General features: G+C 44.5%; 2 protein-coding genes across 3 annotated transcripts in view; one reads left to right on the forward strand and one right to left on the reverse strand.

The window, feature by feature from the left end:
* LOC139273041 (tetratricopeptide repeat protein 7A-like) overlaps positions 1 to 6669 on the reverse strand; it is a 491323-nt gene extending 484654 nt beyond the window's left edge. The window contains exon 1 of the mRNA XM_070889337.1: positions 6492 to 6669. Coding sequence (XP_070745438.1) covers positions 6492 to 6618 — 127 coding nt within the window. The 5' untranslated portion in view covers positions 6619 to 6669. The remainder of the gene's footprint in view (positions 1 to 6491) is intronic.
* Positions 6670 to 18556: 11887 nt separating this feature from the next.
* dync2li1 (dynein, cytoplasmic 2, light intermediate chain 1) overlaps positions 18557 to 27046 on the forward strand; it is a 58724-nt gene continuing 50234 nt past the window's right edge. For both annotated transcript variants that reach the window (XM_070889341.1, XM_070889340.1), the window contains exons 1-4: positions 18557 to 18652; positions 21448 to 21565; positions 22909 to 22943; positions 23179 to 23248. In XM_070889341.1, coding sequence (XP_070745442.1) covers positions 18639 to 18652; positions 21448 to 21565; positions 22909 to 22943; positions 23179 to 23248 — 237 coding nt within the window. In that variant the 5' untranslated portion in view covers positions 18557 to 18638. The remainder of the gene's footprint in view (positions 18653 to 21447; positions 21566 to 22908; positions 22944 to 23178; positions 23249 to 27046) is intronic.

Raw genomic sequence — 27046 nt, forward strand, 5'->3', positions numbered from 1 at the left:
GAACCATATAGGAGGGCGGGTATCACTACTGCCCTATAGACCATAAGCTTGGTGCCGGATATGAGCACTCTTCCTCAGGCGACTGAAGGCTGCGCTGGCGCACTGAAGGCGGTGTTGGATCTCGTGGTCAATGGCTGCTCCGGCTGACAGTTGGCTCCGAGGTATGGAAAATGGTCCACGTTGTCCAAGGCCTGTCGTGAATTTTGATAATCAAGGGGGGTAGTGCTGTGTGGCAGGGTCAGGTTGGTAGAGGACCGTTGTCTTACGAATGTTTAGTGCAAGGCCCATGCTCGCGTATGCCTCGGTGAAGTTGTTGACGATGGCTTGGAGTTCGGTCTCCGAGTGTGCGCAGATGCAAACATCGTCTTCGTACTGTAGTTCAATGACAGAAGCTAGGACGACCTTGGATCTGGTCTGGAGGCAGCAGAGATTGAACAGATTCCCATTTGTTCTATAATTTAGCTCCACTCCAGCGGGGAGCTTGGTAAGGGCGAGATGAAGCATTGCAGCAAGGAAGATCGAAAAGAGCGTTGGTGCGATGATGCAGCCTTGCTTGACCCCGGTCCAGATGTGGATTGGGTCTGTAGTGGATCCATTGGTCAGGATCACTGCTTGCATGTCATCGTGAAGCAGACGGACGATGGTGACAAACTTTGGACGGAAGCCGAAACAAAGGAGGCGCTCCATAATAACCTGCTCATCGATGTTCAGTTTGGGTTCTGCCAGGACCACTTGGCTTCAAACCTCATTACAGCCTTGGTCCAAACATGGACAAAAGAGCTGAATTCTGGCAAAGATGGCTGCCTTTGACATCAAGGCAGCATTTGACCAAGTATGGCACCGAGGAGCCCTAGTAAAATTGAAGTCAATGGGAATCGGGGGGAAAAATGTTTCACTGGCTGGAGTCATACCTGACACAAAGGAAGATGGTTGGGGTTGCTGGAGGACAATCATCTCAGCCCCAGGACATCGCTGCAGGAGTTCCTCAGGGCAGTGTCCTAGGCCCAATCATCTTCAGCTGCTTCATCAATGACCTTCCCTTCATCATACAGTCAGAAATGGGGATGTTCGCTGATGATTGCAGAGTGTTCATGTTCAGTTCCATTCGCAACTCCTCAGATAATGAAGCAGTCCATGCGCACATACAGCAAGATGTGGACGACATTCAGGCTTGGGCTGTTAAGTGGCAAGTAACATTCGCGCCACACAAGTGTCAGGCAATGAATATCTCCAACAAGCGAGAGTCTAACCACCTCCCCCTGACATTGATGGTGGGGGATTTACCATCGCCGAATCCCCCACCATCAACATCCTGATGGTCACCAATGACCAGAAACTAATCTGGACCAGCCACATATATACAGTGGCAACAAGAGCAGGTCAGAGACTGAGTATTCTGCAGCAAGTGACTCATCTCCTGACTATCCAAAGCCTTTCCAACATCTGCAAGGCACAAGTCAGGAGTGTGATAGAGTACTCTCCACTTGTCTGTTTGAGTGCAGCTCCAACAACACTCAAACAGCTTGACATCATCCGCTTGACTGGCACCCCATCCATCACCTTCAACATGCACTCCCACCATCACTGACATACCATGGCTGCAGTGTGTACCATTTACACAATGCACTGCGGCAACTCACCAAAACTTATTCTCCCAAGCCCATGACCTCTACCACCTAGAAGGACAAGGGCAGCAGGCACATGGGAACACCACCACCTGAAAGTTCCCTTCCAAGTTATACACCATCCTGATTTGGAAATATATCGCTGTTCTTTCATCGCCACTGGGTCAACATCCTGGAACTCCCTCCCTAACAGCACTCTGGGAGTACTTTCACCAGAAGGACTGCAGTGGTTCAAGGCAGCAGCTCACCACCACCTTCTCAAAGGCAATTAGGGATGAGCAATAAATGTTGGTGTTGCAAGTGACACCCACATCCTGTGAACAAATTTTTTAAAACTGTATGATCTGTCTCACTCAAATTGCTAACATAAATGTTTTTTCATCCACCATTTTTCATCTTAGTAACTGAAATGTATAATGTCCAAAATGGAACAAAATACCTGTGCACCAGAGCTAGCACTCCCAAATCAAGCTGTTACAGTAAAGCTATGACATTGGCAGTTACCTGACATGTGATTGCCTAGTTATGTCCAGTTCACATCAATCAGGATGAATCGAACACATCCAATCCACCCTATCGGGCTCATCCCAATCATAGGGAATCAATCATGCCATCTATTGATACCTGCTCATTGACATCGGTTTGGGTTCCACCAGAACCACTCAGCTCCAGACCATATCAAAGCCTTATCCAGACATGATTGCTGGAGCTGAATGGCAGAGGAGAGCTGAAAGTAGCTGCCCTTTACATTAAGGCAGCATTCTGATGAGTATGGCAGCAAGGAACCCAAGCAAAAGCGAGGTAAGTGAAGGTCAAAGGAAAAAGAAACCTCCAGTGGCTAGAGTTATACTTGGCATAAAAAAAGATGCCTGCAGAAGTCAGGGCACCCAATTTGCCAAAATCAAGGTTTAAACAAAATAATAAATTCAATAATTGCATATTTCACTCCAACAAGATTAAATGTATCTACTGAATTTCCGTTTCCTCTCCAGAAAACCACCAAAAGGTTATAGGTCATACAAATAATCAATCATTACAGGAGTAATATTTTTTGTTTACATTCTTCTTCTACCTCTGCAATGACCATCCCCCAGCCTCCATGATCGTTGACAGGAATTCCTGGTCACTCTCCTTTTCTCATACATGTTTCTGTTTAACCTGGTTTCTCCTGAACTCCCCATGTCTGTTGCATTCAGGTGGCCCCTAAAATCTAAATCAACAAATGCAAGGGGCTTTCTCCCAATGAGGCTTCAATCCCCAATTCCCCTATTAGGGAAATTTAAAAGAACATTTTAAAAAGCAAACTGCTAACCCCAAATAAAACAATATTTTATGTAGGTACGGGTCTCCTCCTGATAATTCAAAATTGATTTTCAACAACACAAGGATAAAGGAAACACTTGCATTTATATAGCGCCTTTCATGACCTCTGGACGTCCCAAAGTGCTTTATAGCCAATGAAGTAATTTGGAAGTGTAGTCACTGTTAGAATGTAGGAAACGCGGCAGCCAATTTTTTCACAGCAAGCTCCCACAAACAGCAATGTGATAATGACCAGATAATCTGTTTTCGTGATGTTGATTGAGGGATAAATATTGACCAGGACACCGGGGATAACTCCCCTGCTCTTCTTCGAAATAGTGCCATCGGATCTTTTACATCCACCCGAGAGAGCAGATGGGGCCTCAGTTTAACATCTCATCCTAAGTACGGCACCTCCGACAATGCAGCACTCCCTCAGCATTGCACTGGAGTGCCAGCCTGGATTTTTGTGCTCAAGTCTCTAGAGTGTGACTTGAACCCACAACCTTCTGACTAAGAGGCGAGAGTGCTGTCAACTGAGCCACGGCGGATGTAATAGGGTGAAGTGGGAATTCAGTGCTAAAAAGAATTGAATTAGTAATTTGAATTAATTAAACAACTTCAAATTAAAAAGGAAGAGACTGCATATGGTTTTCTTGTTATTACAACAGTGACTACACTCCAAAAGTACTTCATTGGCTGTAAAGCGCTTTGAGACGTCCGGTGGTCATGAAAGGCGCTATATAAATGTAAGTCTTTCTTTCAAACAAACTTAGCAGTAAGTACAGTATTAAAAGTTGTATAGGCTGCATAAGATACTGCAGTATGGGAAGTACTCTATGCAGTATCATTGTCAGAACACTCAACACTTTATCAAGTTCCTCGATCTGCTTTTTAAAAATAAATGGCTTAGGCCTCTGCTAAGGTTGTAGACAGATGAATTTGATATGAACGTGTTAAACATTCTTATCATAACATTGCACCCAGAAATTTCCAGGCTGATTTGTTACTCCCTCATCAGAGGCATTTCTGAGCGACAGGATAAGACGTTATAAAAATCCAAATCCCGGTGATCAGTCTCAGTGCTCCTGAGCCCTTGGTTTTAATATCCTTAAACTCTATCCCTGGCTTTGTCACAAGAGGGGCAAATCCAAATCCGAAAGTTCCCAGGTCTAACAGCACCGGTTCCTGCAGCGCGTGATTATAAATATATCACTGTTTTGTTTTTCAGTTGTTATGGGAATGAGCATACCAGTGGCACCAGCTGGTACCCATACAGTCCTTATCTGCTGCAAAACAATACGAAACATGAAGCCGTAAAACTTCGCACAGCTTTTAGAGTAATGAAACCATATGTTTTCCTGAAGCGTTCAGCTGCATTTGGTCAGGTCACTTTTTTCCCTTCAATTTATTTGTCCGTTGTCTTAAAAAAAAGGTACCAGTTTGTACTGAGGAACAATTCCATGGGCACCAACCACCCTCCAGTACCTTACAATGTGGCCATTTTTTATAGGTTAGCCTTAACAACGAATGTCAGCAGGCCACTCAAATAACATAGCTCATCACTTTAAAACCTAATGCTGTCTTCACTAGATTTTCATAGAAATGCACTTTCCATTAGGGGCTCTGAATTGGCAGCCAGCAGATGCAAAAGAATAACTTCGGAATGATTCCCATTTTCCCCCTCTCTTCCAGTCAGCATAGTAGATGATTGAAACTTTGTTGTGTGGTTTTCCAAAGCATCGCACCTTTCAGATCTAAGGGGAGGCTAGACAGGCATATGAGGGAGAAGGGAATAGAGGGTTATGCTGATAGATTTTGATGATGAAAGACAGGAGGAGGCTCGAGTGGAGCATAAACGCCGCGCATGGACTGGTTGGGCCAAATGACCTGTTTCTATGCCGTATATCCTATGTAATCATATAGGAGCCGAAATTGCCCCCTTCTTTAAGACCAGTGGGCGGTAACACCTTACCAACTGGGGGGAGGTGTCAGGTGTGACCCATGCGCAATTGCCCCCGGGCCAGGGGCAGTGGGAACAGGTTTCCGCCACGCCCTGACTTTCCGCCCGGCTCAGCGCTCTGACCCGTCGTCGGCCACACACCGACCCCTTACCGCCCGGCGGCAACCTCTTTTCCAACCGCGGGGAAAATTGGCCCACAGGTGTGCGGCGGCCCCGACAGCTTTGCAAGGCAGGAAGCTGCCAGTGGCTGGCCGATGCGGCCGCCCTTAAAGGGGAGGGCGCACCGTCGCAGCCGGCATTTTGTTTAAATTGTCAGCCGGCTCCTGAATTGGCCCGACAATGGCGGCTGCCGGTTCGGCCGGGCCACCAACAGGCAGCCCGACACCCCCTTTTGGATGAAGAGTGATACAACACTGTATCAAAATAGAATTAGCACCTTTCATCAAACCCAAACTAGAGCAGGATTGGGAATGGGCAGGGCCATGGTTTGGGAACAGAATCTTAGAAATTACATTACAAAGTTCAGCCCATCGTGCTAGCTCTTCAACTGGAGCTATTTCCTCTAAACCAATTTCCTTGCCTTTCCTATATTTTTTTATATTTTTCTTTTTCAAATATTTATTTAATTCCCTTTTGTCTCCTGCCTCAGTAAAAAAATTGTGATGAAGCATTTCATGCTCTAATAACCCTTTGTATGAAAACATTTGTCCAATCTCCTCCTTCACTCTTCCAGTGAATGACTCCACATCATAAGACAAAGAGATAAACAGGAGAAAGCACTCCGTCTTAACAGATTAACTGGTCAGTCATCTAACTGTCGTTTGTCAAATCTTGCTGGTGCAATAAAGCTATTGTGTATACCTACATAACAACAATCACTGCACTCAAACTAATTGACTGTGTGAAGCACTTTGATCGGGCATTCACAGTGGCTTTTCACCAATACTAAACTTGAGAGTGTAAATTGAGTGTGCAGATCTGAGCTGATTCCCAAAGAAAGTGGAGTCCCCCTGTACATGTTCTGCTGTCAAGTCAGGGAGTCCTGACACCATATTCAAGGTAAAATTACACTATACCTGTAGCATCCTTGTAAAGCAAAAACAGTTCACACCGAAGTTGTAGCGTGACTGCAACCTTAGTCATTTCAACATAAGGTATTTGTATAAATGCAAAAATGTATTAAAAATGTTTAAATGGCCAAGAAAATAAGTGACAATTTCTATGTGCAAGAATTATGAACAAAAGTCAATGGCAAAAGAGAAATACTGCAACACTGCTCTTCAGTTTGTATTTCTAAAGGCAGTACAGTTAATGGAGAAAATTACTCATTGAAAACAAAAAACTTATTTATTCCTGCAATACACAACACCTTCAGGTGTCTGCAGATCAATGTACAATGTTTACACAGTGATCACTGCAGAACTCCATATTTATATTTCTCTGGATTGTCCAAAATAATCTTTTCAACTGTTAATTTTCATTCTTAAACAAACTTTTTTTGAATTATAACTAAAATTTTAAAGAGCAAAGGTCAACAAACTTTTCCAAATACACAACGTACAATCACTTAGAATTAGGAAAAAAAGTTGAACATGACTTACCATTCTCCGAAGCTTTGGGAGATAGTTGCTTCACAAGATTTTGCACTTTGTCCCACTGACATTCTCCTCTGCATTTTTCTATTTCAGCTTCTAACTTGTACTGTGAAAATGATATCCTGGAAGCCATTGCAGTTTGTGCCAGCAGATAAGGAACTGTTACCAAACAGCCACTGCGCCTGCGTCATACCGCAAAGCACACTGGGAATTGTAGTCTTTGCCTGCGTTTTAAAACCAGAAACAAAACGCAATATTTGAGACTTGTCTCAAAGTTTTCTCTTAAGAAGATACATTTCAAACGGAAAATATCGGCAATAAAAAAAATTCTTAAACAAATAAAATAGTCAATGTTCCTCAAACCTCTTATTTTTGAAATGCATATACCTCCGAGAAATTAGAAAGAAAGGCTTTAAATAACGCCTTTCACGACCACCGGACGTCTTTACAGTCCATGAAGTAGTTTTGGAGTGTAGTCACTGTTGTAATGTGGGATTAATTAACAATTTACTTGGCACCAGGTTAAAATATTAAGCTTGCCAAATACAAATGCTAATATTGTAAAATATAAAACTACTTGGACGTGATCTTAGTTGTGAATGTAATATTGCAAAATATCATCATCAGAAATATGTTTTGTTATATGTGGAATATATAGCTTAAGATTATGCCTCAGATTTATTAAAATTGAAAATTACTGGATGGAAGGTATCGGTCTTTGTAGATTTTTCTCATTAATTATCTCTTAATTGTTTTATTATAAAATAGCTCAAAACGTGTTTCCTGTTGTTTTTGATGATTTGATAAAACATGCACTAGCACATGGAATTGAAGGCAATCTATTGGCTTGGATAGGAAATTGGTTATGAGGTAGGAGACAGAGAGTAAGGATAATGAGTATGTACTCAAATTAACAAGATATGACAAGTGGAATCCCCAGGGGTGTGTACTGGGGCCTCAGCTTTCCATTGTATTTATAAATTACTAAGTTTTCTGACTACATAAAGTTGGGTTGCACAGTAGTGTAGATGGGAGCAGAACGTTGCAAAGGAACACTGATAGATTAAATGAATGGGCAAAACTCTGGCAGATGGAGGACATGTGAAGTCATCCACTTTGGATCTAAGAAAGATAGATCAGAGTATTTTCTAAATGGTAAAAAGCTAGGAACTATGGATGAACAGAGAGATTTAGGGTACAAGTACAGAAATTACTAAAAGCCAGTGGACAGGTACAAAAAATAATTTAAAAGGCTAATGGAATGTTTGCCTTTATCTCAAGAGGGTTGGAATACAAAGGGGTGGAAGTTATATTACAACTATACAGAGCTTTACTAAGATCCCATCTGGATACTGCATTCAGTTCTGGGCACAGCACCTCCCATGAGCCTTGGAGGGGGTGCAACGCAGATTCACCAGAATGATACAGGGGCTAAATGGGTTAAATTATGAGAACAGGTTGCATAGACTAGACTTGCATTCCCTTGGGTATAGAAGATTAAGAGTTCAACTAATTGAAGTGTTTAAGATGATTAACGGATTTGTTAGGGCAGATAGAGAGAAACCATTTTCTCTGGTAGGAGCATTTAGAATAAGGAGGCATAATTTTAAAATTAAAGCAGGGATGATCTCAGAAAGCACTTCGCCACACAAAGCATAGTAAAAATCAGCAACTATTTCCCCAAAAGCTGTTGAGGCTAGGGCAATTGAAAATTTCAAAGCTGAGATTGATGGAATTTTGTTAGGCAAGGGTATTAAGGGTTACGGAGCTAAGGGGGTAGATGGAATTAATATACACATCAGCCATGATCTAATTGAATGGTGGAACAGGGGCTGAATGGCCATCTCTTGTTCCTATGTTCCACTACATTAGTCAGCATAGGTTACAACTGTCATTGTAACCCATGTATAAACTGACCTAAGTTGTACACTGTGAGAACACTGACCACTAGGTGTTGAACTTGTGGGAGACACTCCTAACCTGGACTTTCAGGTATAAAAGGGGAAGCTCCACCTACCTTCTTCACTTCAGTGTTGGCTAATAAAGGTTACTGGTCACAGAGTGACCTTCTCTCAAGTATGGGCCTCCTTGTGCATTTGTACTGTATAGTAAGGACATATTATTGGCGACGAGAAACTGGGAGTTAAACCACGCGAGCATGGCCACTAGCAGCACAGACGAGAGGTACTGTGTTGGTGATGATTGGGATGATTTTATTGAGAAACTACAACAAAGTTTCATCACTAAGGAATGGCTGGGACAGGATTCGGCCGACAAACGCAGGGCTTATCTCCTGACAGTTTGTGGATCCAGGACGTACTCCCTGATGAAGGATCTTCTAGCGCCAGAGAAGCCGGCGGACAAGACTTTTGAAGAACTCAGTAAGTTGATAGGGGAACACTTTAAAGCGGAGAGCAGCATGCACATGGCAAGACACCGGTTTTACACGCACCGGCGGCAAGAAGGGCAAAGCGTTCCAGACTTCGTGGCAGACCTCCGGTGACTGGCTCCAATGAACAAAATGTTGAATCATTGTGGGTGGAGATTAGAGATAGTAAGGGGAAAAAGTCACTGGTCGTCGTAGTTTATAGGCCCCCAAATAATAACTTCACGGTGGGGCGGTCAATAATCAAGGGAATAATGGAGGCATGTGAAAAAGGAACGGCAGTAGTCATGGGGGATTTTAACCTACATATCGATTGGTCAAATCAAATCGCACGGGATAGCCTGGAGGAGGAATTCATGGAATGCATACGGGATTGTTTCTTAGAACAGTATGTAACAGAACCTACAGGGGAGCAAGCCATCTTAGATCTGGTCATTTGTAATGAGACAGGAAAAATAAACGATCTCCTCGTAAAAGATCCTCTCCGAATGAGTGATCACAATATGGTTGAATTTGTAATACAGATTGAGGATGAGGAAGTTGTGTCAGAAACGAGCGTACTATGCTTAAACAAAGGGGACTACAGTGGGATGAGGGCAGAGTTGGCTAAAGTAGACTGGAAACAAGGACTAAACGGTGGCACAATTGAGGAACAGTGGAGGACTTTTAAGGAGCTCTTTCATAGTGCGCAACAAAAATATATTCCAGTGAAAAAGAAGGGTGGTAAGAGAAGGGATAACCAGCCGTGGATAACCAAGGAAATAAAGGAGAGTATCAAATCAAAGACCAATGCGTATAAGGTGGCCAAGGTTAGTGGAAAACTAGAGGATTGGGAAAATTTTAAGCAACAGCAAAGAATGACTAAAAAAGCAATAAAGAAAGGGAAGATAGATTACGAAAGTAAACTTGCGCAAAACGTAAAAACAGATAGTAAAAGCTTTTACAGATATATAAAACGGAAAAGAGTGACTAAAGTAAATGTTGGTCCCTTAGAAGATGAAAAGGGGGATTTAATAATGGAAAATGTGGAAATGGCTGAGACCTTAAACAATTATTTTGCTTCCGTCTTCACAGTGGAAGACACAAAAACCATGCCAAAATTTGCAGGCCACAGGAATGTGGGAAGGGAGGACCTTGAGACAATCACTATCACTAGGGGGGTCATGCTGGACAGGCTAATGGGACTCAAGGTAGACAAGTCCCCTGGTGCTGATGAAATGCATCCTAGGGTATTAAAAGAGATGGTGAAAGTTATAGCAGATGCATTCGTTATAATCTACCAAAATTCTCTGGACTCTGGGGAGGTACCAGCGGATTGGAAAGCAGCTAATGTAACGCATCTGTTTAAAAAAAGGGGGCAGTCAAAAGGCAGGAAACTATAGGCCGGTTAGTTTAACATCTGTAGTGGGGAAAATGCTTGAAACTATCATTAAGGAAGAAATAGCGGGACATCTAGATAGGAATAGTGCAATCAAGCAGACGCAGCATGGATTCATGAAAGGGAAATCATGTTTAACTAACTTACTGGAATTCTTTGAGGATATAACGAGCATGGTGGATAGAGGTGTACCGATGGATGTGGTGTATTTAGATTTCCAAAAGGCATTCGATAAGGTGCCACACAAAAGGTTACTGCAGAAGATAAAGATACGCGGAGTGAGAGGAAATGTATTAGCATGGATAGAGAATTGGCTGGCGAACAGAAAGCAGAGAGTCGGGATAAATGGGTCCTTTTCCGGTTGGAAATCAGTGGTTAGGGTGTGCCACAAGGATCAGTGCTGGGACCACAACTGTTTACAATATACATAGATGACCTAGAAGAGGGGACAGAGTGTAGTGCAACAAAATTTGCAGATGACACTAAAATTAGTGGGAAAGCGGGTTGTGTAGAGGACTCAGAGAGGCTGCAAGGAGATTTGGATAGGTTAAGCGAATGGGCTAAGGTTTGGCAGATGGAATACAATGTCGGAAAGTGTGAGGTCATCCACCTTGGGAAAAAAAACAGTAAAAGGGAATATTATTTGAATGGGGAGAAATTACAACATGCTGTGGTGCAGAGGGACCTGGGGGTCCTTGTGCATGAAACTCTTTTAGAGTCTACCTGCAAAACATAAAACATGTATCCGTGCCACCCGACCTGGATGACACACCAGACATTTACAAGGTCCTTGTGCATGAATCCCAAAAAGGTTAGTTTGCAGGTGCAGCAGGTAATCAGGAAGGCGAATGGAATGTTGGCCTTCATTGCGAGAGGGATGGAGTACAAAAGCAGGGAGGTCTTGCTGCAACTGTATAAGGTATTGGTAAGGCCGCACCTGGAGTACTGCGTGCAGTTTTGGTCACCTTACTTAAGGAAGGATATACTAGCTTTGGAAGGGGTACAGGGACGATTCACTGGGCTGATTCCAGAAATGAGGGGGTTACCTTATGATGACAGATTGAGTAGACTGGGTCTTTACTCGTTGGAGTTCAGAAGGATGAGGAGTGATCTTATAGAAACATTTAAAATAATGAAAGGGATAGACAAGATAGAAGCAGAGAGGTTGTTTCCATTGGTAGGGGAGAATAGAACTAGGGGGCACAGCCTCAAAATACGGAGGAGCCAATTTAAAACCGAGTTGAGAAAGAATTTCTTCTCCCAGAGGGTTGTGAATCTGTGGAATTCTCTGCCCAAGGAAGCAGTTGAGGCTAGCTCATTGAATGTTTTCAAGTCAAAGATAGATAGATTTTTAACCAATAAGGGAATTAAGGGTTACGGGGAGAGGGCGGGTAAGTGGAGCTGAGTCCACGAGCAGATCAGCCATGATCTTATTGAATGGCGGAGCAGGCTCGAGGGGCTAGATGGCCTACTCCTGTTCCTAATTCTTATGTTCTTATGACTGGCGAGCCTATGTATGTTCCTAGATGCATGCAGAGCGGAGATGCTGCGAGACTTTTTTATTGAGGGCATCGGGCATGCTGGGGTTTTCAGGAAATTGATTGAGACCAAAGACTTGACCCTGGAAACGGCGGCTTTGATGGCCCAGACATTTCCCTGGGGACAAAAATCTTGGTTTAAATGCAGCAAATGGACAGGGAGTCAACATTGTTAACGTGGCACACAGTTCTCCAGGCAGACAGGGGCAATCGGACATGCCCGAGCATGTAGTCGAACCCAAAGGGGGAATTCAACAGAGACAATGGCTAGCTGAACGGCAATTCATGCCATTGCAAGGGACAATGCGGCCAGTAATGGGGCCATCAACACCTGTCAATGGTGCACTTAAGGACAGTTACAGAGACAGTCAGTGACGATCGACTGGCAATGGACCTCTTGTTTCCAAAAACGGCTCATGTTGGAGGTGTGGAGGCAAACACACAGCCAGAGCTTGCAGGTATCAGCAATATACCTGCAGAAACTGCAACGTCAACGGTCATTTTGCGCGTATGTGCAGGAAGCCTGCAGCCAGGTTGATGTACGAGGAGGACGGGCCCGATGTAAGCCCTACGAGGCCAAATGGACACTGGGGGAAATTGCTGGAAGCTGCAGTTCAGCGAGTTCATGTGGAGCACATATACAGTTCATACACCAGGATGTCATCAATAATGATGAAAGTGCTCCTCAATGGCATCCCAGTATCAATGGAGCTAGACACGGGGGCCAGCCAGTCCCTGATGAGTGTCAAACAGCTCAACAAGTTGTGGGCGTCCAAGGCCAGGAGGCCAAAATTAGTGCCGATTAACACACAGCTACGGACATATACAAAGGAGATCATTCCGATGCTAGGCAGCGCCACGATAGTCATGACCCACAAAGATTCAGAGAACAGGTTGCTATTCTGTATGGTCCTGGGGGACGGTCCCGCACTACTGGGGAAGAATTGGCTTGCTGTCATGAACTAGAAATTGGGCGATGTCAATGCAATTTCTTCTGTGGAGCGAATATCATGCTCACAGATCCTGGACAAATTTGACTCACTATTTCAACCCGGCATTGGCACTTTCATGGGGACCAAGGTAGTGATTCACATAAACCGGACGCCAGGCCAGTACACCACAAGGCCAGAGCGGTGCCGTACGTGATGCGGGAAAAGATAGAAGGCGAATTGGACCGCCTGCTGAGGGAAGGCATCATCTCGCCAGTCGAATTCAGCGACTGGGCGAGCCCGATTGTGCCAGTGCTCAAGGGGGATGGGTTGGTCAGGATATGTGGTGATTACAAGGCCACCATCAATCGGGTGCCACTCCAAGACCAGTACCCGCTACCGAGAGCGGAGGACCTCTTTGCGACGCTATCCGGTGGCAAACATTTTTCAAAATTGGACCTGACCTCAGCTTACATGACCCAGGAGCTGGCGAGTGAGTCGAAGAAGCTGACCACCATCATGACACACAAGGGGTCGTTTGAGTACAACAGATGTCCGTTCGGGATTCGCTCGGCCGCCGCGATCTTTCAACGAAATATGGAAAGCCTTCTCAAGTCGATTCCAAGCACAGTGGTTTTTCAAGACGACATCCTCATCACGGGTTGCGATACTGAAGAACACCTCCACAACCTGGAGGAGGTGCTACGCAGACTGGACCGGGTAGGTCTGCGACTGAAAAAGGCGAAGTGCGTCTTCCTAGCTCCAGAGGTAGAATTCCTGGGGATGAGGGTAGCAGCAGACGGGATCAGACCTACTGCGTCCAAAACGGAAGTGATCCAGAGAGCACCCAGATCCCGTAACACGATGCAGCTGCGTTTGTTCCTGGGGCTCCTGAACTATTTTGGTAACTTTCTTCCCAAATTGAGCACACTGTTAGAGCCGCTTCACGTGCTCCTACGCAAAGATCGCGAATGGGTCTGGGGGGACCGCCAGGAAAGGGCTTTTGATAGAGCACGCGATTTGTTATGCTCCAACAATCTGTTAATGCTATATGACCTATGTAAGAAACTTGCTTTAACGTGCGATGCGTCGTCCTATGGGGTCGGGTGTGTGGGGCATGTTACTGCCACGGGTCAGTTACAGCCGGTAGCTTATGCCTCCAGAAATCTGTCCCAAGCAGAAAGGGGCTATAGGATGGTAGAAAAGGAAACGCTTGCATGTGTATATGCAGTAACAAAAATGCACCAGTACCTGTTTGGCAGGAAATTAGAGCTGGAGACAGATCACAAACTCCTAACGTCCCTTTTGGTCGACAACAAGGCCATAAATGCGAATGTGTCGGCCCGCATACAGAGGTGGGCACTCATGTTAGCTGCCTATGACTATACAATTCGGCACAGACCGGGCACTGAAAACTGCGCCAATGCACTCAGCAGGCTCTCACTAGCCACCACCGAGGGGGCAACCGAGCATGCTGCTGAGATGGTCATGGCTGTTGAAGCTTTTGGAAGCGAAGGCTCACCCGTGACAGCCCGTCAGATCAAAGTCTGGACAAATAGAGACCCGCTACTGTCTTTAGTCAAGAATGGGGGCTGGGCAGCCACGTATGGGGCAGGCCCTGGGGAATTTAAACCATTTCACAGGCGCAAGGATGAACTCAAGATTCAGGCCGATTGCCTACTATGGGGGAACCGAATAGTCCTGCCCCAGATGGGCAGAGAGGTGTTCATCCGAGAACTCCACAATGAGCACCCAGGCATTGTCATGATGAAGGCAATTGCCAGGTCACACGTTTGGTGGCCAGGGATAGATGCAGACCTGGAACTTTGTGTTCGCAGGTGCAACATGTGCGCCCAGGGAAGCCCCCCTTAGCCCCTGGTCCTGGCCCGCCAAGCCATAGTCACGCATCCATATGGACTACGCAGGTCCTTTCATGGGAAAAATGTTTTTGATTGTAATAGACGCCTACTCCAAATGGATCAAGTGTGACATTCTCAATTCAAGCACATCCTCTGCCACCGTAGAAAGTCTACAGGCAATTTTCACCGCCCATGGTCTACCGGATGTCTTGGTCAGCGACAATGGCCCATGCTTTACAAACATTGAATTCCAGGACTTTATGGCAGGAAATGGTATCAACCATGTCAGAATGGCACCGTTCAAGCCGGCCTCAAACGGCCAGGTGGAACGAGCAGTGCAGATAATGAAACAGGGGATGCTCAAAATCGAAGGGGGGTTCCTGACAAAGTCGCTTATCACGCCTCCTGTTGGCCAATAGATCCCGACCACACTCGCTCACAGGGGTTCCACCCGCAGAGCTGCTAATGAAAAGGATGCTCAAAATCAGGTTATCCCTTATACACCCCACATTGAAAGAAATTGTTGAGAGCAGGCGCCAGTCACAATGTGACTACCATGACGGGAATGCGAGGGCGCGATGTATTGATGTCAATGACCCTGTCTTTGTCCTCAACTACGCTGCAGGGCCCAAATGGCTCACAGGCACTGTGATTGCTAAAGAGGGGAATAGGATTCTGGTAGTTAAACTTACCAATGGACAAATCTGCCGCAAACACGTGGATCAAACAAAAAGGAGGTTCAGCAACCCCATAGAAGAAGCAGAGGAAGAACACAATGTAGAGTTCACTCCACCACAGCTGACCGAACACCGGAACCAAGTGGAGGAGAGCCCAGTCACTGTGGGCAGTCCGGACAAGCCTGAGGCACCGCAAACAGCAGACACTCAGGCCAGCACCCAACAACCGGAGCCCCACTTCAGGCGCTCTACAAGGGAGCGTAAACCACCAGAGAGACTCAACCTGTGATCCCAATAAGACTTTGGGGGAGAGATGATGTCATGTATTCAACCAGCATTGTAACCCATGTATAAACTGACCTAAGTTGTACACCATTAGAACACTGACCACTAGGTGGTGAACTTGTGGGAGACACTCCTAACCTGGACTTTCAGGTATAAAAGGGGAAGCTCCACCCACCTTCTTCACTTCAATGCTGGCTAATAAAGGTTACTGGTCACAGAGTGACCTTCTCTCAAGTATGGGCCTGTATAGTAAGGACATATTAATAATAAAATAGTGTTTATAATCCAGGAGATATAATATAATGTGCAGTGCATCAATGCTTATAATCCTTATAATCCTTTTGAGGATGTTTCCAGTAGAGTGGACAAGGGAGAACCAGTTGATGTGGTGTATTTTGACTTTCAGAAGGCTTTCGACAAGGTCCCACACAAGAGATTAGTGTGCAAAGTTAAAGCACATGGGATTGGGGGTAGTGTGCTGACGTGGATTGAGAACTGGTTGTCAGACAGGAAGCAAAGAGTAGGAGTAAATGGGTACTTTTCAGAATGGCAGGCAGTGACTAGTGGGGTACCGCAAGGTTCTGTGCTGGGGCCCCAGCTGTTTACATTGTACATTAATGATTTAGACGAGGGGATTAAATGTAGTATCTCCAAATTTGCGGATGACACTCAGTTGGGTGGCAGTGTGAGCTGCGAGGAGGATGCTATGAGGCTGCAGAGCGACTTGGATACGTTAGGTGAGTGGGCAAATGCATGGCAGATGAAGTATAATGTGGATAAATGTGAGGTTATCCACTTTGGTGGTAAAAACAGAGAGACAGACTATTATCTGAATGGTGACAGATTAGGAAAAGGGGAGGTGCAACGAGACCTGGGTGTCATGGTACATCAGTCATTGAAGGTTGGCATGCAGGTACAGCAGGCGGTTAAGAAAGCAAATGGCATGTTGGCCTTCATAGCGAGGGGATTTGAGTACAGGGGCAGAGAGGTGTTACTACAGTTGTACAAGGCCTTGGTGAGGCCACACCTGGAGTATTGTGTACAGTTTTGGTCTCCTAACTTGAGGAAGGACGTTCTTGCTATTGAGGGAGTGCAGCGAAGGTTCACCAGACTGATTCCCGGGATGGCGGGACTGACCTATCAAGAAAGACTGGATCAACTGGGCTTGTATTCACTGGTGTTCAGAAGAATGAAAGGGGATCTCATAGAAACGTTTAAAATTCTGACGGGGTTAGACAGGTTAGATGCAGGAAGAATGTTCCCACTGTTGGGGAAGTCCAGAACCAGAGGTCTAAGTCTAAGGATAAGGGGTAAGCCATTTAGGACCGAGATGAGGAGAAATCTCTTCACCCAGAGAGTGGTGAACCTGTGGAATTCTCTACCACAGAAAGTTGTTGAGGCCAATTCACTAAATATATTCAGAAAGGAGTTAGAAAGGAGTTAGATGTAGTCCTTACTACTAGGGGGATCAAGGGGTATGGCGAGAAAGCAGGAATGGGGTACTGAAGTTGCATGTTCAGCCATGAACTCAAGGGCCGAATGGCCTACTCCTGCACCTATTTTCTATGTTTCTATGTTATGTTAGACTACATCAAGCAGTGTTTAGTGATTATAATCCCAATATTATAATAAAATACGTAGTGCATTAATATTTATACATCTGATGTTGTAATAAAAAGATGCAGTGCACAGTATATTTTTTTTCTTGAGATATGGGTGAGGCTGCAGTTATTGACCATCGCTAGGTTCCCTGAGAAGGTAGTTGTACTCCTTATCCTAGAACCACTTAAGTTCTTGTGGTAATGGTACTCCCACAATGGTGTCAGGTAGGGAATTCCAGGTTATTGCCACAGGAAGGATGAGGCAAGGGTGATATATGTCCAAGTTAGAATGAATTGTTACTGGGATTGCCAACTCTGTGTGGATGTATTCCTGAAGGTTTCATCACATGATCACCCATTTGTAAGTGCCCCTCTGGGTCAAACAGCTTTTTTTCCATCTCCAGTATTTTTATAATTAATTTAAAAAACTGTTGAAAGATAACAACAGAAACACACTGTTTTTAATGCTCCTACTATTTTTCTCCTGGGTTGCTCTTAGCAATGTCCAGGAAACTAATATAATTAATTCCTGGAGACTCCACGACAATCCTGGAGAGTTGACAACCCTAGGTGTAACTTGGAGGGAAACTTGGACGTGGTATCTATGGTATTGCTGCTCTTGTCCTTCTTGCTGGTGGAAGAATAGTGCTTACAATTCTGATGTGTTTTGAATGTTTTTTTAACAAATCATTCTCGGGAAGTGGGGGTTCGCTGGAAAGGCCGGCATTTATTGCCCATCCTCAGTTGCCCGATTATTAGGGTTACCAACCCTCTATGATTGTCCTGGAGTCTCTAGGAATTAAAGGTTAATCTCCTAGGCACTACTGTGGGCAACCCTAATTTTCTTTGAACACGTGTTTATTAGTTATAAGAATATTGGGAGTAAGAAAAAATGGTGATTGAGCGAGGCTTCTGGTGGCGAGAGAACATGTGATGAAACCTCCAGGACTATGTCCACAATTAGCAACCCTACTGTTTATACTGAAACGTGTAGTCTTTTTAATCCTGATGTTATAATAAAACATGCAGTGCTTTTTAATCCTGATGTTATACTAAAACATGCAGTGCAGCCTTTTTAATCCTGATGTTATACTAAAACATGCAGTGCAGCCTTTTTAATCCTGATGTTTATACTAAAACATGCAGTGCAGCCTTTTTAATCCTGATGTTATACTAAAACATGCAGTGCAGCCTTTTTAATCCTGATGTTATACTAAAACATGCAGTGCAGCCTTTTTAATCCTGATGTTTATACTAAAACATGCAGTGCAGCCTTTTTAATCCTGATGTCACACGAAAACGTGTTAGAAATATTTCACTGTCACTCTCCCACGTGTAGTTTCGAATCTGACGTCACTTGATAGTGAAACCACAATTCCCAGAGTGCCGTGCGGGGCCATTGCGTGTGATGGAATGGAACGTTCAAGGTTTCCATAGCAGCGGAAGCCGAGGCTGAGCGTGGACGAGGCCTGGGAGCGGGCGATTCTCTCGCCGGGAGGGATGCCTCGGCCGAGGTGAATGGTTAACGACGACGATTGTCGCTGCATGATTGAACTTGGGAAGGGCTCTGGGTCTGGACCTGGACTATTAGGGTCTTAATATCCGCAATCTCAGCGCATTGTCCCACCGTGCGGCCGCTCAGTGTGGGAGCCACAGACCTGGTAAATCCCAAGCCCTACAATCTCGCCTCCAGCCGTGATTGTCTGGCTTCAGAAGCCACTTGGGGTCATGAATTACATATTTTAATAACGCTTTGTGTGAAATCCAACCTTCCGCGTTATGCTTCGACTAATCCTGCATTTATGCCCCTTATTACCGGTTCACCAACCAGTGGAAATATTATTTCACGGTTCATCCTCTGGAAATTCTGAACACTTCTGAGGTAGAAAGGGGAAAAAAAACTTGCGTTTATTTGCTGCCTTTTACATTCTTGGGGTGTCCCAAACCACTTCACAACCACTGAATTACTTTGAAGTGTAGTCACTTTCATAGGCTAATATTCACAGTAATGACCTGCAAATCGGATAAATAACCAGATGATCTAATGAGGTCATTTTGTTTGTGTAATGAATGCTGGTCATGAAACTGAGAGAACTCACTGCTCTTTCAATAGTGTAGTGACATTATTTGCAATCACCAGGCCGGTCTCATCGAAAGATATAAAAGTGCCTCCTTAACCTTCTCAGCTGTCATGCATACAGTCTAAGGGCTAAAAATTAGCTAACCTTGCGCCCGATTTTTTGGCAATGTAAATGGTGAACCGGGAAATTCGGCGAAGTCTTGCGCCGGCGGTTTTTAAGTACCGCTGGGGAGCAGACCACCGGCGTGCAAGACGCGAAATAGCGCTTTCACCAAGAATTTGGCTCAGCGCACCCGTAGTTAGGACGAAAAAACCCATCAGGGAAAAACCTGCGTTGCAGCCTTTGGAACAGCGGTAGAAACATAGGAAACTTAGAAAATAGGTGCAGGAGTCATAAAGACTTGCAAAAAAGGTAAGTTAAAGTTTTTATTTTTTAATTCTTTTGCAGCAATTTGATAGTTCTGTCTTGTGAATGTTTTATGATTTATTTTTTGATTTTTGCCCTCCCAAGGCCTCTCGCAGCGGTATTGGCCTCAGAAAAAGTTTGCAGAAAATTCGCAGTTTGCGCCACGAATCCTCGTGCAATGCTGATTTTTACTGCTGTGCGCATTGAAGCCCAAATTTTAGGCCTCGTAGCGGTAGCGGTATTTTTGGCAAAAAATACCACTATCACCAAAAAACTAATTTCTAGCCCCTAATTTCTTATCTGTATCCCCTCATCTTTAGTATCATCCCAAAGAGTCAGCATTTCCTAAAGAGAGAGCATCCGAAACAGACTCAAATGTTTGCCATTTTTTAACTAAATGTTTGAATATTTTGCAATAAAAACAGAAAATGCCAGAAATACTCAGCAGGTCAGCAGCTCAACTATTTACAATCTATATTGATGACTTGGATGAAGGGACCGAGTGTAATGTAGCTGAGTTTGCTGATGATACAAAGATGGGTGGGAGAGCAAATTGTGAGGAGGACACAAAAAATCTGCAAAGGGATATAGGCAGGCTAAGTGAGTGGGCAAATATTTGACAGATGGAGTATAATGTGGGAAAATGTGAGGTTATCCACTTTGGCAGAAATAATAGAAAAGCAAATTATAATTTAAATGGAGAAAAATTGCAAAGTGCTGCAGTAGAGAGAGACCTGGAGGTCCTTGTGCATGAAACACAAAAAGTGAGTATACAGGTACAGCAAGTAATCAGGAAGGCAAATGGAATGTTGGCCTTCATTGCAAGGGGGATGGAGTATAAAAGCAGAGAAGTCCTGCTACAACAGTGCAGGGTACTGGAGTACTGCGTACAGTTTTGGTGAGGCCACACCTGGAGTACTGCATGCAGTTTTGGTCTCCGTATTTAAGGAAGGATATACTTATATTGGAGGCTGTTCAGAGAAGGTTCACTAGGTTGATCCGGAGATCGGGGTTGATTTGAGGATAGGTTGAGTAGGTTGGGCCTATACACATTGGAGTTCAGAAGAATGAGAGATGATCTTATTGAAACTTAGAAGATAATGAGGGGGCTTGACAAGGTGGATGCAGAGAGAGTATTTCCACTCATAGGGGAACCTAAAGGGGACATAGTCTCAGAATAAGGGGCCACCCATTTAAAACTGAGATGAGGAGAAATTTCTTCTGAGGATTGTAAATCTATGGAATTCTCTGCCCTAGAGAGCTGTGGAGGCTGGATCATTGAATATATTTAAGGCGGAGATAGACAGATTTTTGAGTGATGAGAGTAAAGGGTTATGGGGAGCGGGCAGGGAAGTGGAACTGAGTCCATGATCTTATTGAATGGCGGAGCAGGCTCGAGGGGCCAATGGCCTGCTCCTGCTCCTTTTTCTTATGTTCTTATATCAGGCAGCATCTGTGCAGAGAAACAGTGTTAACATTTCCAGTCGATGACCTTTCATCAGAACTGGAAAAAGTTAGAGATATAACAATATTTTGCAATGTAGATGTAAAAAGAGAAAAAAAATGTGCAAAACTGGTAATATAAGCAAGCTTGTCAGCATTTGAATACACAAAAAAAACAAGTTAGCATCTGGGTAGACACTCATTTTCAACTCGTACTGAAGGATCTGTTAAACTTTTTTTTTTGCAGTATAATTTTTAGTAATTGGCACAAGTGTCCTGAATTCATTTACTGTATTACTGCCAGAGGATCAAGTGTTTTGGTATGTTTACTTCTCTTGTTTTGCAATACTCTATGTGTGGGCATCTTTTTCCATCTACAGTGACACTCTGTGGGATATCGCTGTGGCTCAAGTTTCAAAAAAGAATGAGGAAAAGAAAAATGAAGAAGACTTGGAAATCAGGGAAAGATCTGTATTCTTCTTGGGAAGTAAAAGTGGGGTAAGCTTCTGGAATCACTTTCAAAGCTAAAGGACAGTGTTTGCAGTATGTTCCCCAAAAAAGCACTGCTGTAGAATTTTTTAGTGTTGCAGGAGTGAACTCTAGCATCCATTGGCATGTTGCAGAGTAGCAAGGTGTGAGTCTGCATGTGCAGTTCCAATCTAAGTTGAATTGTCGGATGAGATGCTGACTGAAAGCTACTTATTACTCCACAAGTAGCGAGGGGGAATCACAGGGACAGTTACTCAGTGGTGAGACAGAACTAGCACCCACGTTTCCGTCCATCCAATGTTGCAAAAAAGGAACTTAAGAATTCCATAAAATTTTGATCTCAAAAAGTTCTTTAAAGTAATAGTTAAGTACTGTATTGCAATTTTACCTGATGATTTGTGTGTCCTTCTATAAAATATTATGTATTACAATAAATTTGAATTCATTTGAGTCTGAGTTTTCAGTTAGCATGCTGTTTTGCCACCTATTGGAAAGATTATATGGTGGGCAATACTTGCTATTTCCTTAACTCAGTGATAAAAGGTCAACCCTGAGATATCTATATCACATTCACTATAAGATTAGGTTTATTTATAGGAAACATCGGACTTTCTGCCTTTGGTGACGAACACGAGTAAAGAGTGTTGTATGAGGGCCAGAACTGTATTTTCTCTTTCTTTCAATGTCCCCATGTAATGCTCAATTCCCAGACCAAGACCTGCTCCCATGCCCCTCAGTGTGTGCATGTGTGTTTTTGGAAATGCCTCCTCTTGACAGCCTAATGAGGATTCATCATATGGATAATTCCTGGGAGATCACAAATTGAAAGAGTTTTGTTACTGAAAATTTTAACATCCATTTTGAAATTTTGAAAGATGCACAGTGATTGTATTTATTGTTTATTCTCTCATCTCTCCCATTGCAGAAAACCTGAGAGTAAGATGTAGGTTCAATTTTCCCGCACAATACTCAGTCTCATAGCTGAGGGAATCTGCCAAGGAGCGATGAGGTGCTTCCCACAAAGTGGGAGGGAAGATCATGGTGTGAGCTTTCCTCAGCTGCTCTCATACATCTCTTGGTGCTCAGTTCAATGTGGCATTACTAGAGGCTAACATGCAGGTCACCACCCCTCTCGACTACATAGTTTAGGTCAGTTATGGTGTAAATTATTGCACTGACTAAAATTTCAATAATCAACAGGTAATATTTACAAGCTTGTTTTGTGTACTACTTTTTGCAAATTCTGCTTCATAAACAATCTCCAGAGCAGGTTGTTTGTGAGAATTGTTAATTTGTTAACAAAATTACATGTCCACATGTACAAAATGACATGCTTGTCATTTGTATTACAGGGAAAATCTACAATTATACTCCGCTTTCTTGACCGGTATGTATTAATTTGTGAGTTTAAAATCTGGAGACTGAGCAGTTTAGCACATTGTCTACAGTCCAAGAATGTGGGTTTGAAACTACCTCAAATTAACCTGTTGAAAGCTGCTCTCTGTTCGACCTGGACTTATTTCAATTATGATTATGTTGCCAGAAAAATAATTTGAATTTTACAATAATACATTGCTAAATAAATATGATTCTAATGATTGCAATGAACTTATTTTTGGCAGGGATGAAATCCCCAAGCCTACATTAGCTTTGGAATATATTTTTGGAAGAAGAGCAAAAGGACATAACACTGTAAGTACTGGCATTACTGTGTTAACTGCACATTCATTCCAAGCGGCAAAGCAACCAGCATTAGAAAGAAAGAAACATAGAAATCTACAGTCTGCGCCAGCAGACAAAGAGCCACATGGCCCTCAGTCAGCAACCCTGAAGGTTGCATATAAACCTATGAACAATGGCAGAAAGGGAAAGAGCACCCAGCCCAACCAGTCCGCCCACACAACTGCGACACGCTTGCACCAAAACGTTCTACACTCCACTCCAGAGCCATGTGATCTCCTGGGAGAGGCAAAAACCAGATAAAAATCCAGGCCATTTGGGGAAAAACATTGGGAAAATTCTTCTCCTACCCATCCAGGCGATCAAAACTAGTCCAGCCTGGCAATATTCGATTTGCTGCAGTACTTACCATCGTATCTGCGCCAGCCAACAAGAGGTTATCCAGTATAATCCCACTTACCAGCTCTAGGTCCGTAACCCTGCAGGTTACGGCACTTCAAGTGCCCATCCAAACACCTTTTAAATGTGGTGAGGGTTTCTGCATCCATCATCCTTCCAGACAGTGAGTTTCAGACTCCACAACCCTCTGCATGAAGAAGCCTCCCCTCAAATCCCCTCTGAACCTTCCACCAACCACCTTAAAACTATGCCCCCTGATAATTGACCCCTCCACCAAGGGAAATAGGCCCTTGCTATCCAATATATCCAGGCTCCTCAAAATTTTATACACCTCAATGAGGTCTCCTCTCAGCCTCTTCTGTTCCAATGAGAACAAACCCAGCCTATCCAATAGCTAAGATTCTCCATTCCAGGCAGTATGATAGTAAATCTCCTTTGCACCCTCTCTAGTGCAATCATGTCCTTCCTATAATACGGCGACCAGAACTGCACGCAGTACTCCAGCTGTGGCTTAACCAGCGTATTATACAATTTAAGCATAACCTCCCTGCTCTTGTATTCTATGCCTCGGACAATAAAGGCAAGCATTCCGTATGCCTTCTTAACCACCTTATGCACCAGGCCTACTACTATCAGGGATCTGTGGTCAAGCACTCCAAGGTCCCTTCATCTGCACTTTTAAGTGGCCTACCGCTGAATGTGTATACCCTTATTAGCCCTCCCAAAGTGCATCACCTCACACTTCTCCGAATTAAATTCCATTTTCCACTGCTCTGCCCACCTGACCAATAGATTGCTATCCTCCTACCGTCCATGACTTTCCTCTTCATTATCAATCACACAGCCAATTTTATTGTCATCTACAAACTTCTTAATCATACTCCCTATATTCAAATCTAGATTATTGATGTTGTTGTGTATGGAGAAAGAGTAAGACTGAACACTGAGCTCAAAGTAAAGTGTGACCTTAGTCTTTTATTGCAGGTCTCCAGCGTGCCTCTCCAACCTGTGAAGCCTCCTTAAATACCTGTGCTCCCAAGGGATTATGGGATCCCTTGGGACTCCAGGGGATGAGTAAATACAATTCCACATATATAACAACACTTCCCCCCGCCCCCCCCCCGCCAAAATCAATAGTGTAACTATTTACACTGTGAGTTGATCTGGGGCCCTTCTTGCCTGGTTGATCGTCTCGGTGTGAAAGGTGGTGTTGTTGAATCATTTGTTGGGCCCTCGCTGGGCTGCTGTGCATATGGCCTTGCTGGGCTGCCTGGTGTGTTGGGCTCTGCAGGGCTGCTGTGGATGATGGGTTCTGCTTCGTGGTTAACCGTGGTGCCGGTTGCCACTGGTGTGTATGTTGGGGGATCAAAAAAGGTAGTGTCCAAGGTGGGTTGCTCAGGATAGTCCATGAATCTGAGTTTCATTTGGTCCAAGTGTTTCCGGTGAATGAGTCCATTTGAAAGTTTGACCTGAAACACCCTGCTCCCCTCTTTGGCCACGACAGTGCCGGGAAGCAACTTGGGACCTTGTCCATATTTTAATACAAATACAGGATCATTGATTTCAATCTCACGTGACACATTTGCGCTATCATGGTTTGCACTTTGTTGAAGCCGCCTGCTCGCTACCTGTTCATGTAGATCCTTATGAGAGCCTTGTCTTAAGTGCACTTTTCATGAGCAGTTCAGCAGGTGGGATCCCAGTGAGTGAGTTGGGTCTCGTGCGGTAGCTAAGCAGGACTCGGGATAGGCAAGTCTGCAGTGAGCCTTCACTTACCCTCTTCAAGCCTTGCTTGATGGGGGCACTGCTCTCTCTGCCTGACCATTGGACGCTGGTTTAAACGGGGCACATGTGACATGTTTGATCTCATTACGGGTCATGAATTCTTTGAACTCAGCACTGGTAAAACATGGCCCATTGTCGTTCACCAGGACATCGGGTGAGCCGTGAGTGGCAAACATAGTCCGCAGGCTTTCAGTAGTGGCAGCGGACGTGCTAGCCGACATGATCTCACATTCAATCCACTTGGAGTATGCGTCTACAAGCACAAGGAACATTTTACCCAAGAACGGGCCTGCTTAGTCAACATGTACCATAGACCACAGTTTGGAAGGCCAAGATCATAAACTTAGCGGCACCTCCCTGGGTACATTGCTTAACTGTGAGCATGTATTACATCTGTGAATGCAGGACTCTTAAGTCCGCATCGATACCGGACCACCACACGTGGGATCTGGCTATTGCTTTCATCATTACGATGCCTGGGTGGGTACTGTGGAGATCATTGATGAAGGGGTGTCTGCCCTTCTTGGGGTCCACTACTCGATTGCCCCACAGAAGGCAGTCTGCCTGTATAGGCATTTCATCTTTGCGCTGCTGGAATGGCTTTATCTCTTCCTGCATTTCCGTTGGGACACTGGACCAGCTCCCGAGAAGCTCACAGCTTTTGACTAGGGATAATAAGGGGTCCTGGCTTGTCCAGATTTTGATCTGCCGGGCAGTGACGGGTAATTGCTCACTCTCAAATGCTTCCACAACCATGGCTAGATCTGAGGCTCCACCCCCATGGTGGGCAATGGCAGCCTAATGAGAGCATCGGCGCAGTTTTCTGTGCCTGGCCTGTGGTGGATGGCGTAGTTGTATACGGACAACGTGAGCATCCATCTCTGGATGCCGGCCGATGCGTTGGTATTTATCCCTTTACTCTCGGAAAACATGGATATAAGTGGCTTATGGTCAGTTTCCAATTCGAATTTTAGCCCAAATAGGTATTGATGCATTTTCTTTACCCTGTAGACATACGCTAACGCTTCTTTTTCAATCATGCTGTAGGCTCTCTCCGCCTTAGACAGACTCCTGGATGCATAAGCAACCGGTTGCAATTTCCCCAAATCATTAGCTTGTTGCAATACACACCCGACGCCATATGACGTCGCATCACATGCTAGTACCAAATGCTTACATGGATCATACAACACAAGCAATTTGTTTGAGCATAACAATTTTCTCGCTTTTACAAAGGCATTTTCTTGGCTTTTGCCCCAAACCCATTCGCCCCCTTTTCGTAATAAGACATGTAGTGGTTCTAGCAGTGTGCTGAGACCCGGTAAGAAGTTACCAAAGTAGTTCAGGAGTCCCAGAAATGACCACAGCTGTGTCACGTTCTGTGGCCTCGGTGCGTTCTCAATTGCTTCCGTCTTCGCATTGGTGGGCCTGATGCCATCCGCTGCAATCCTCGTTTCTAAGAACTCCACTTCAGGCGCCAGGAAAACGCACTTTGAGCGTTTTAAACTAAGCCCCACACGGTTGAGTCGATTAAGAACCGCCTCCAGGTTCTGCAGGTGCTCGACTGTGTTCCGACCTGTGACTTAAGATGTCGTCCTGGAAGACCACGGTGTGCGAGATTGACTT

This window comes from Pristiophorus japonicus, chromosome 9, assembly GCF_044704955.1.
Source record: "Pristiophorus japonicus isolate sPriJap1 chromosome 9, sPriJap1.hap1, whole genome shotgun sequence".
Classification (NCBI taxonomy): Eukaryota; Metazoa; Chordata; class Chondrichthyes; family Pristiophoridae; genus Pristiophorus; species Pristiophorus japonicus.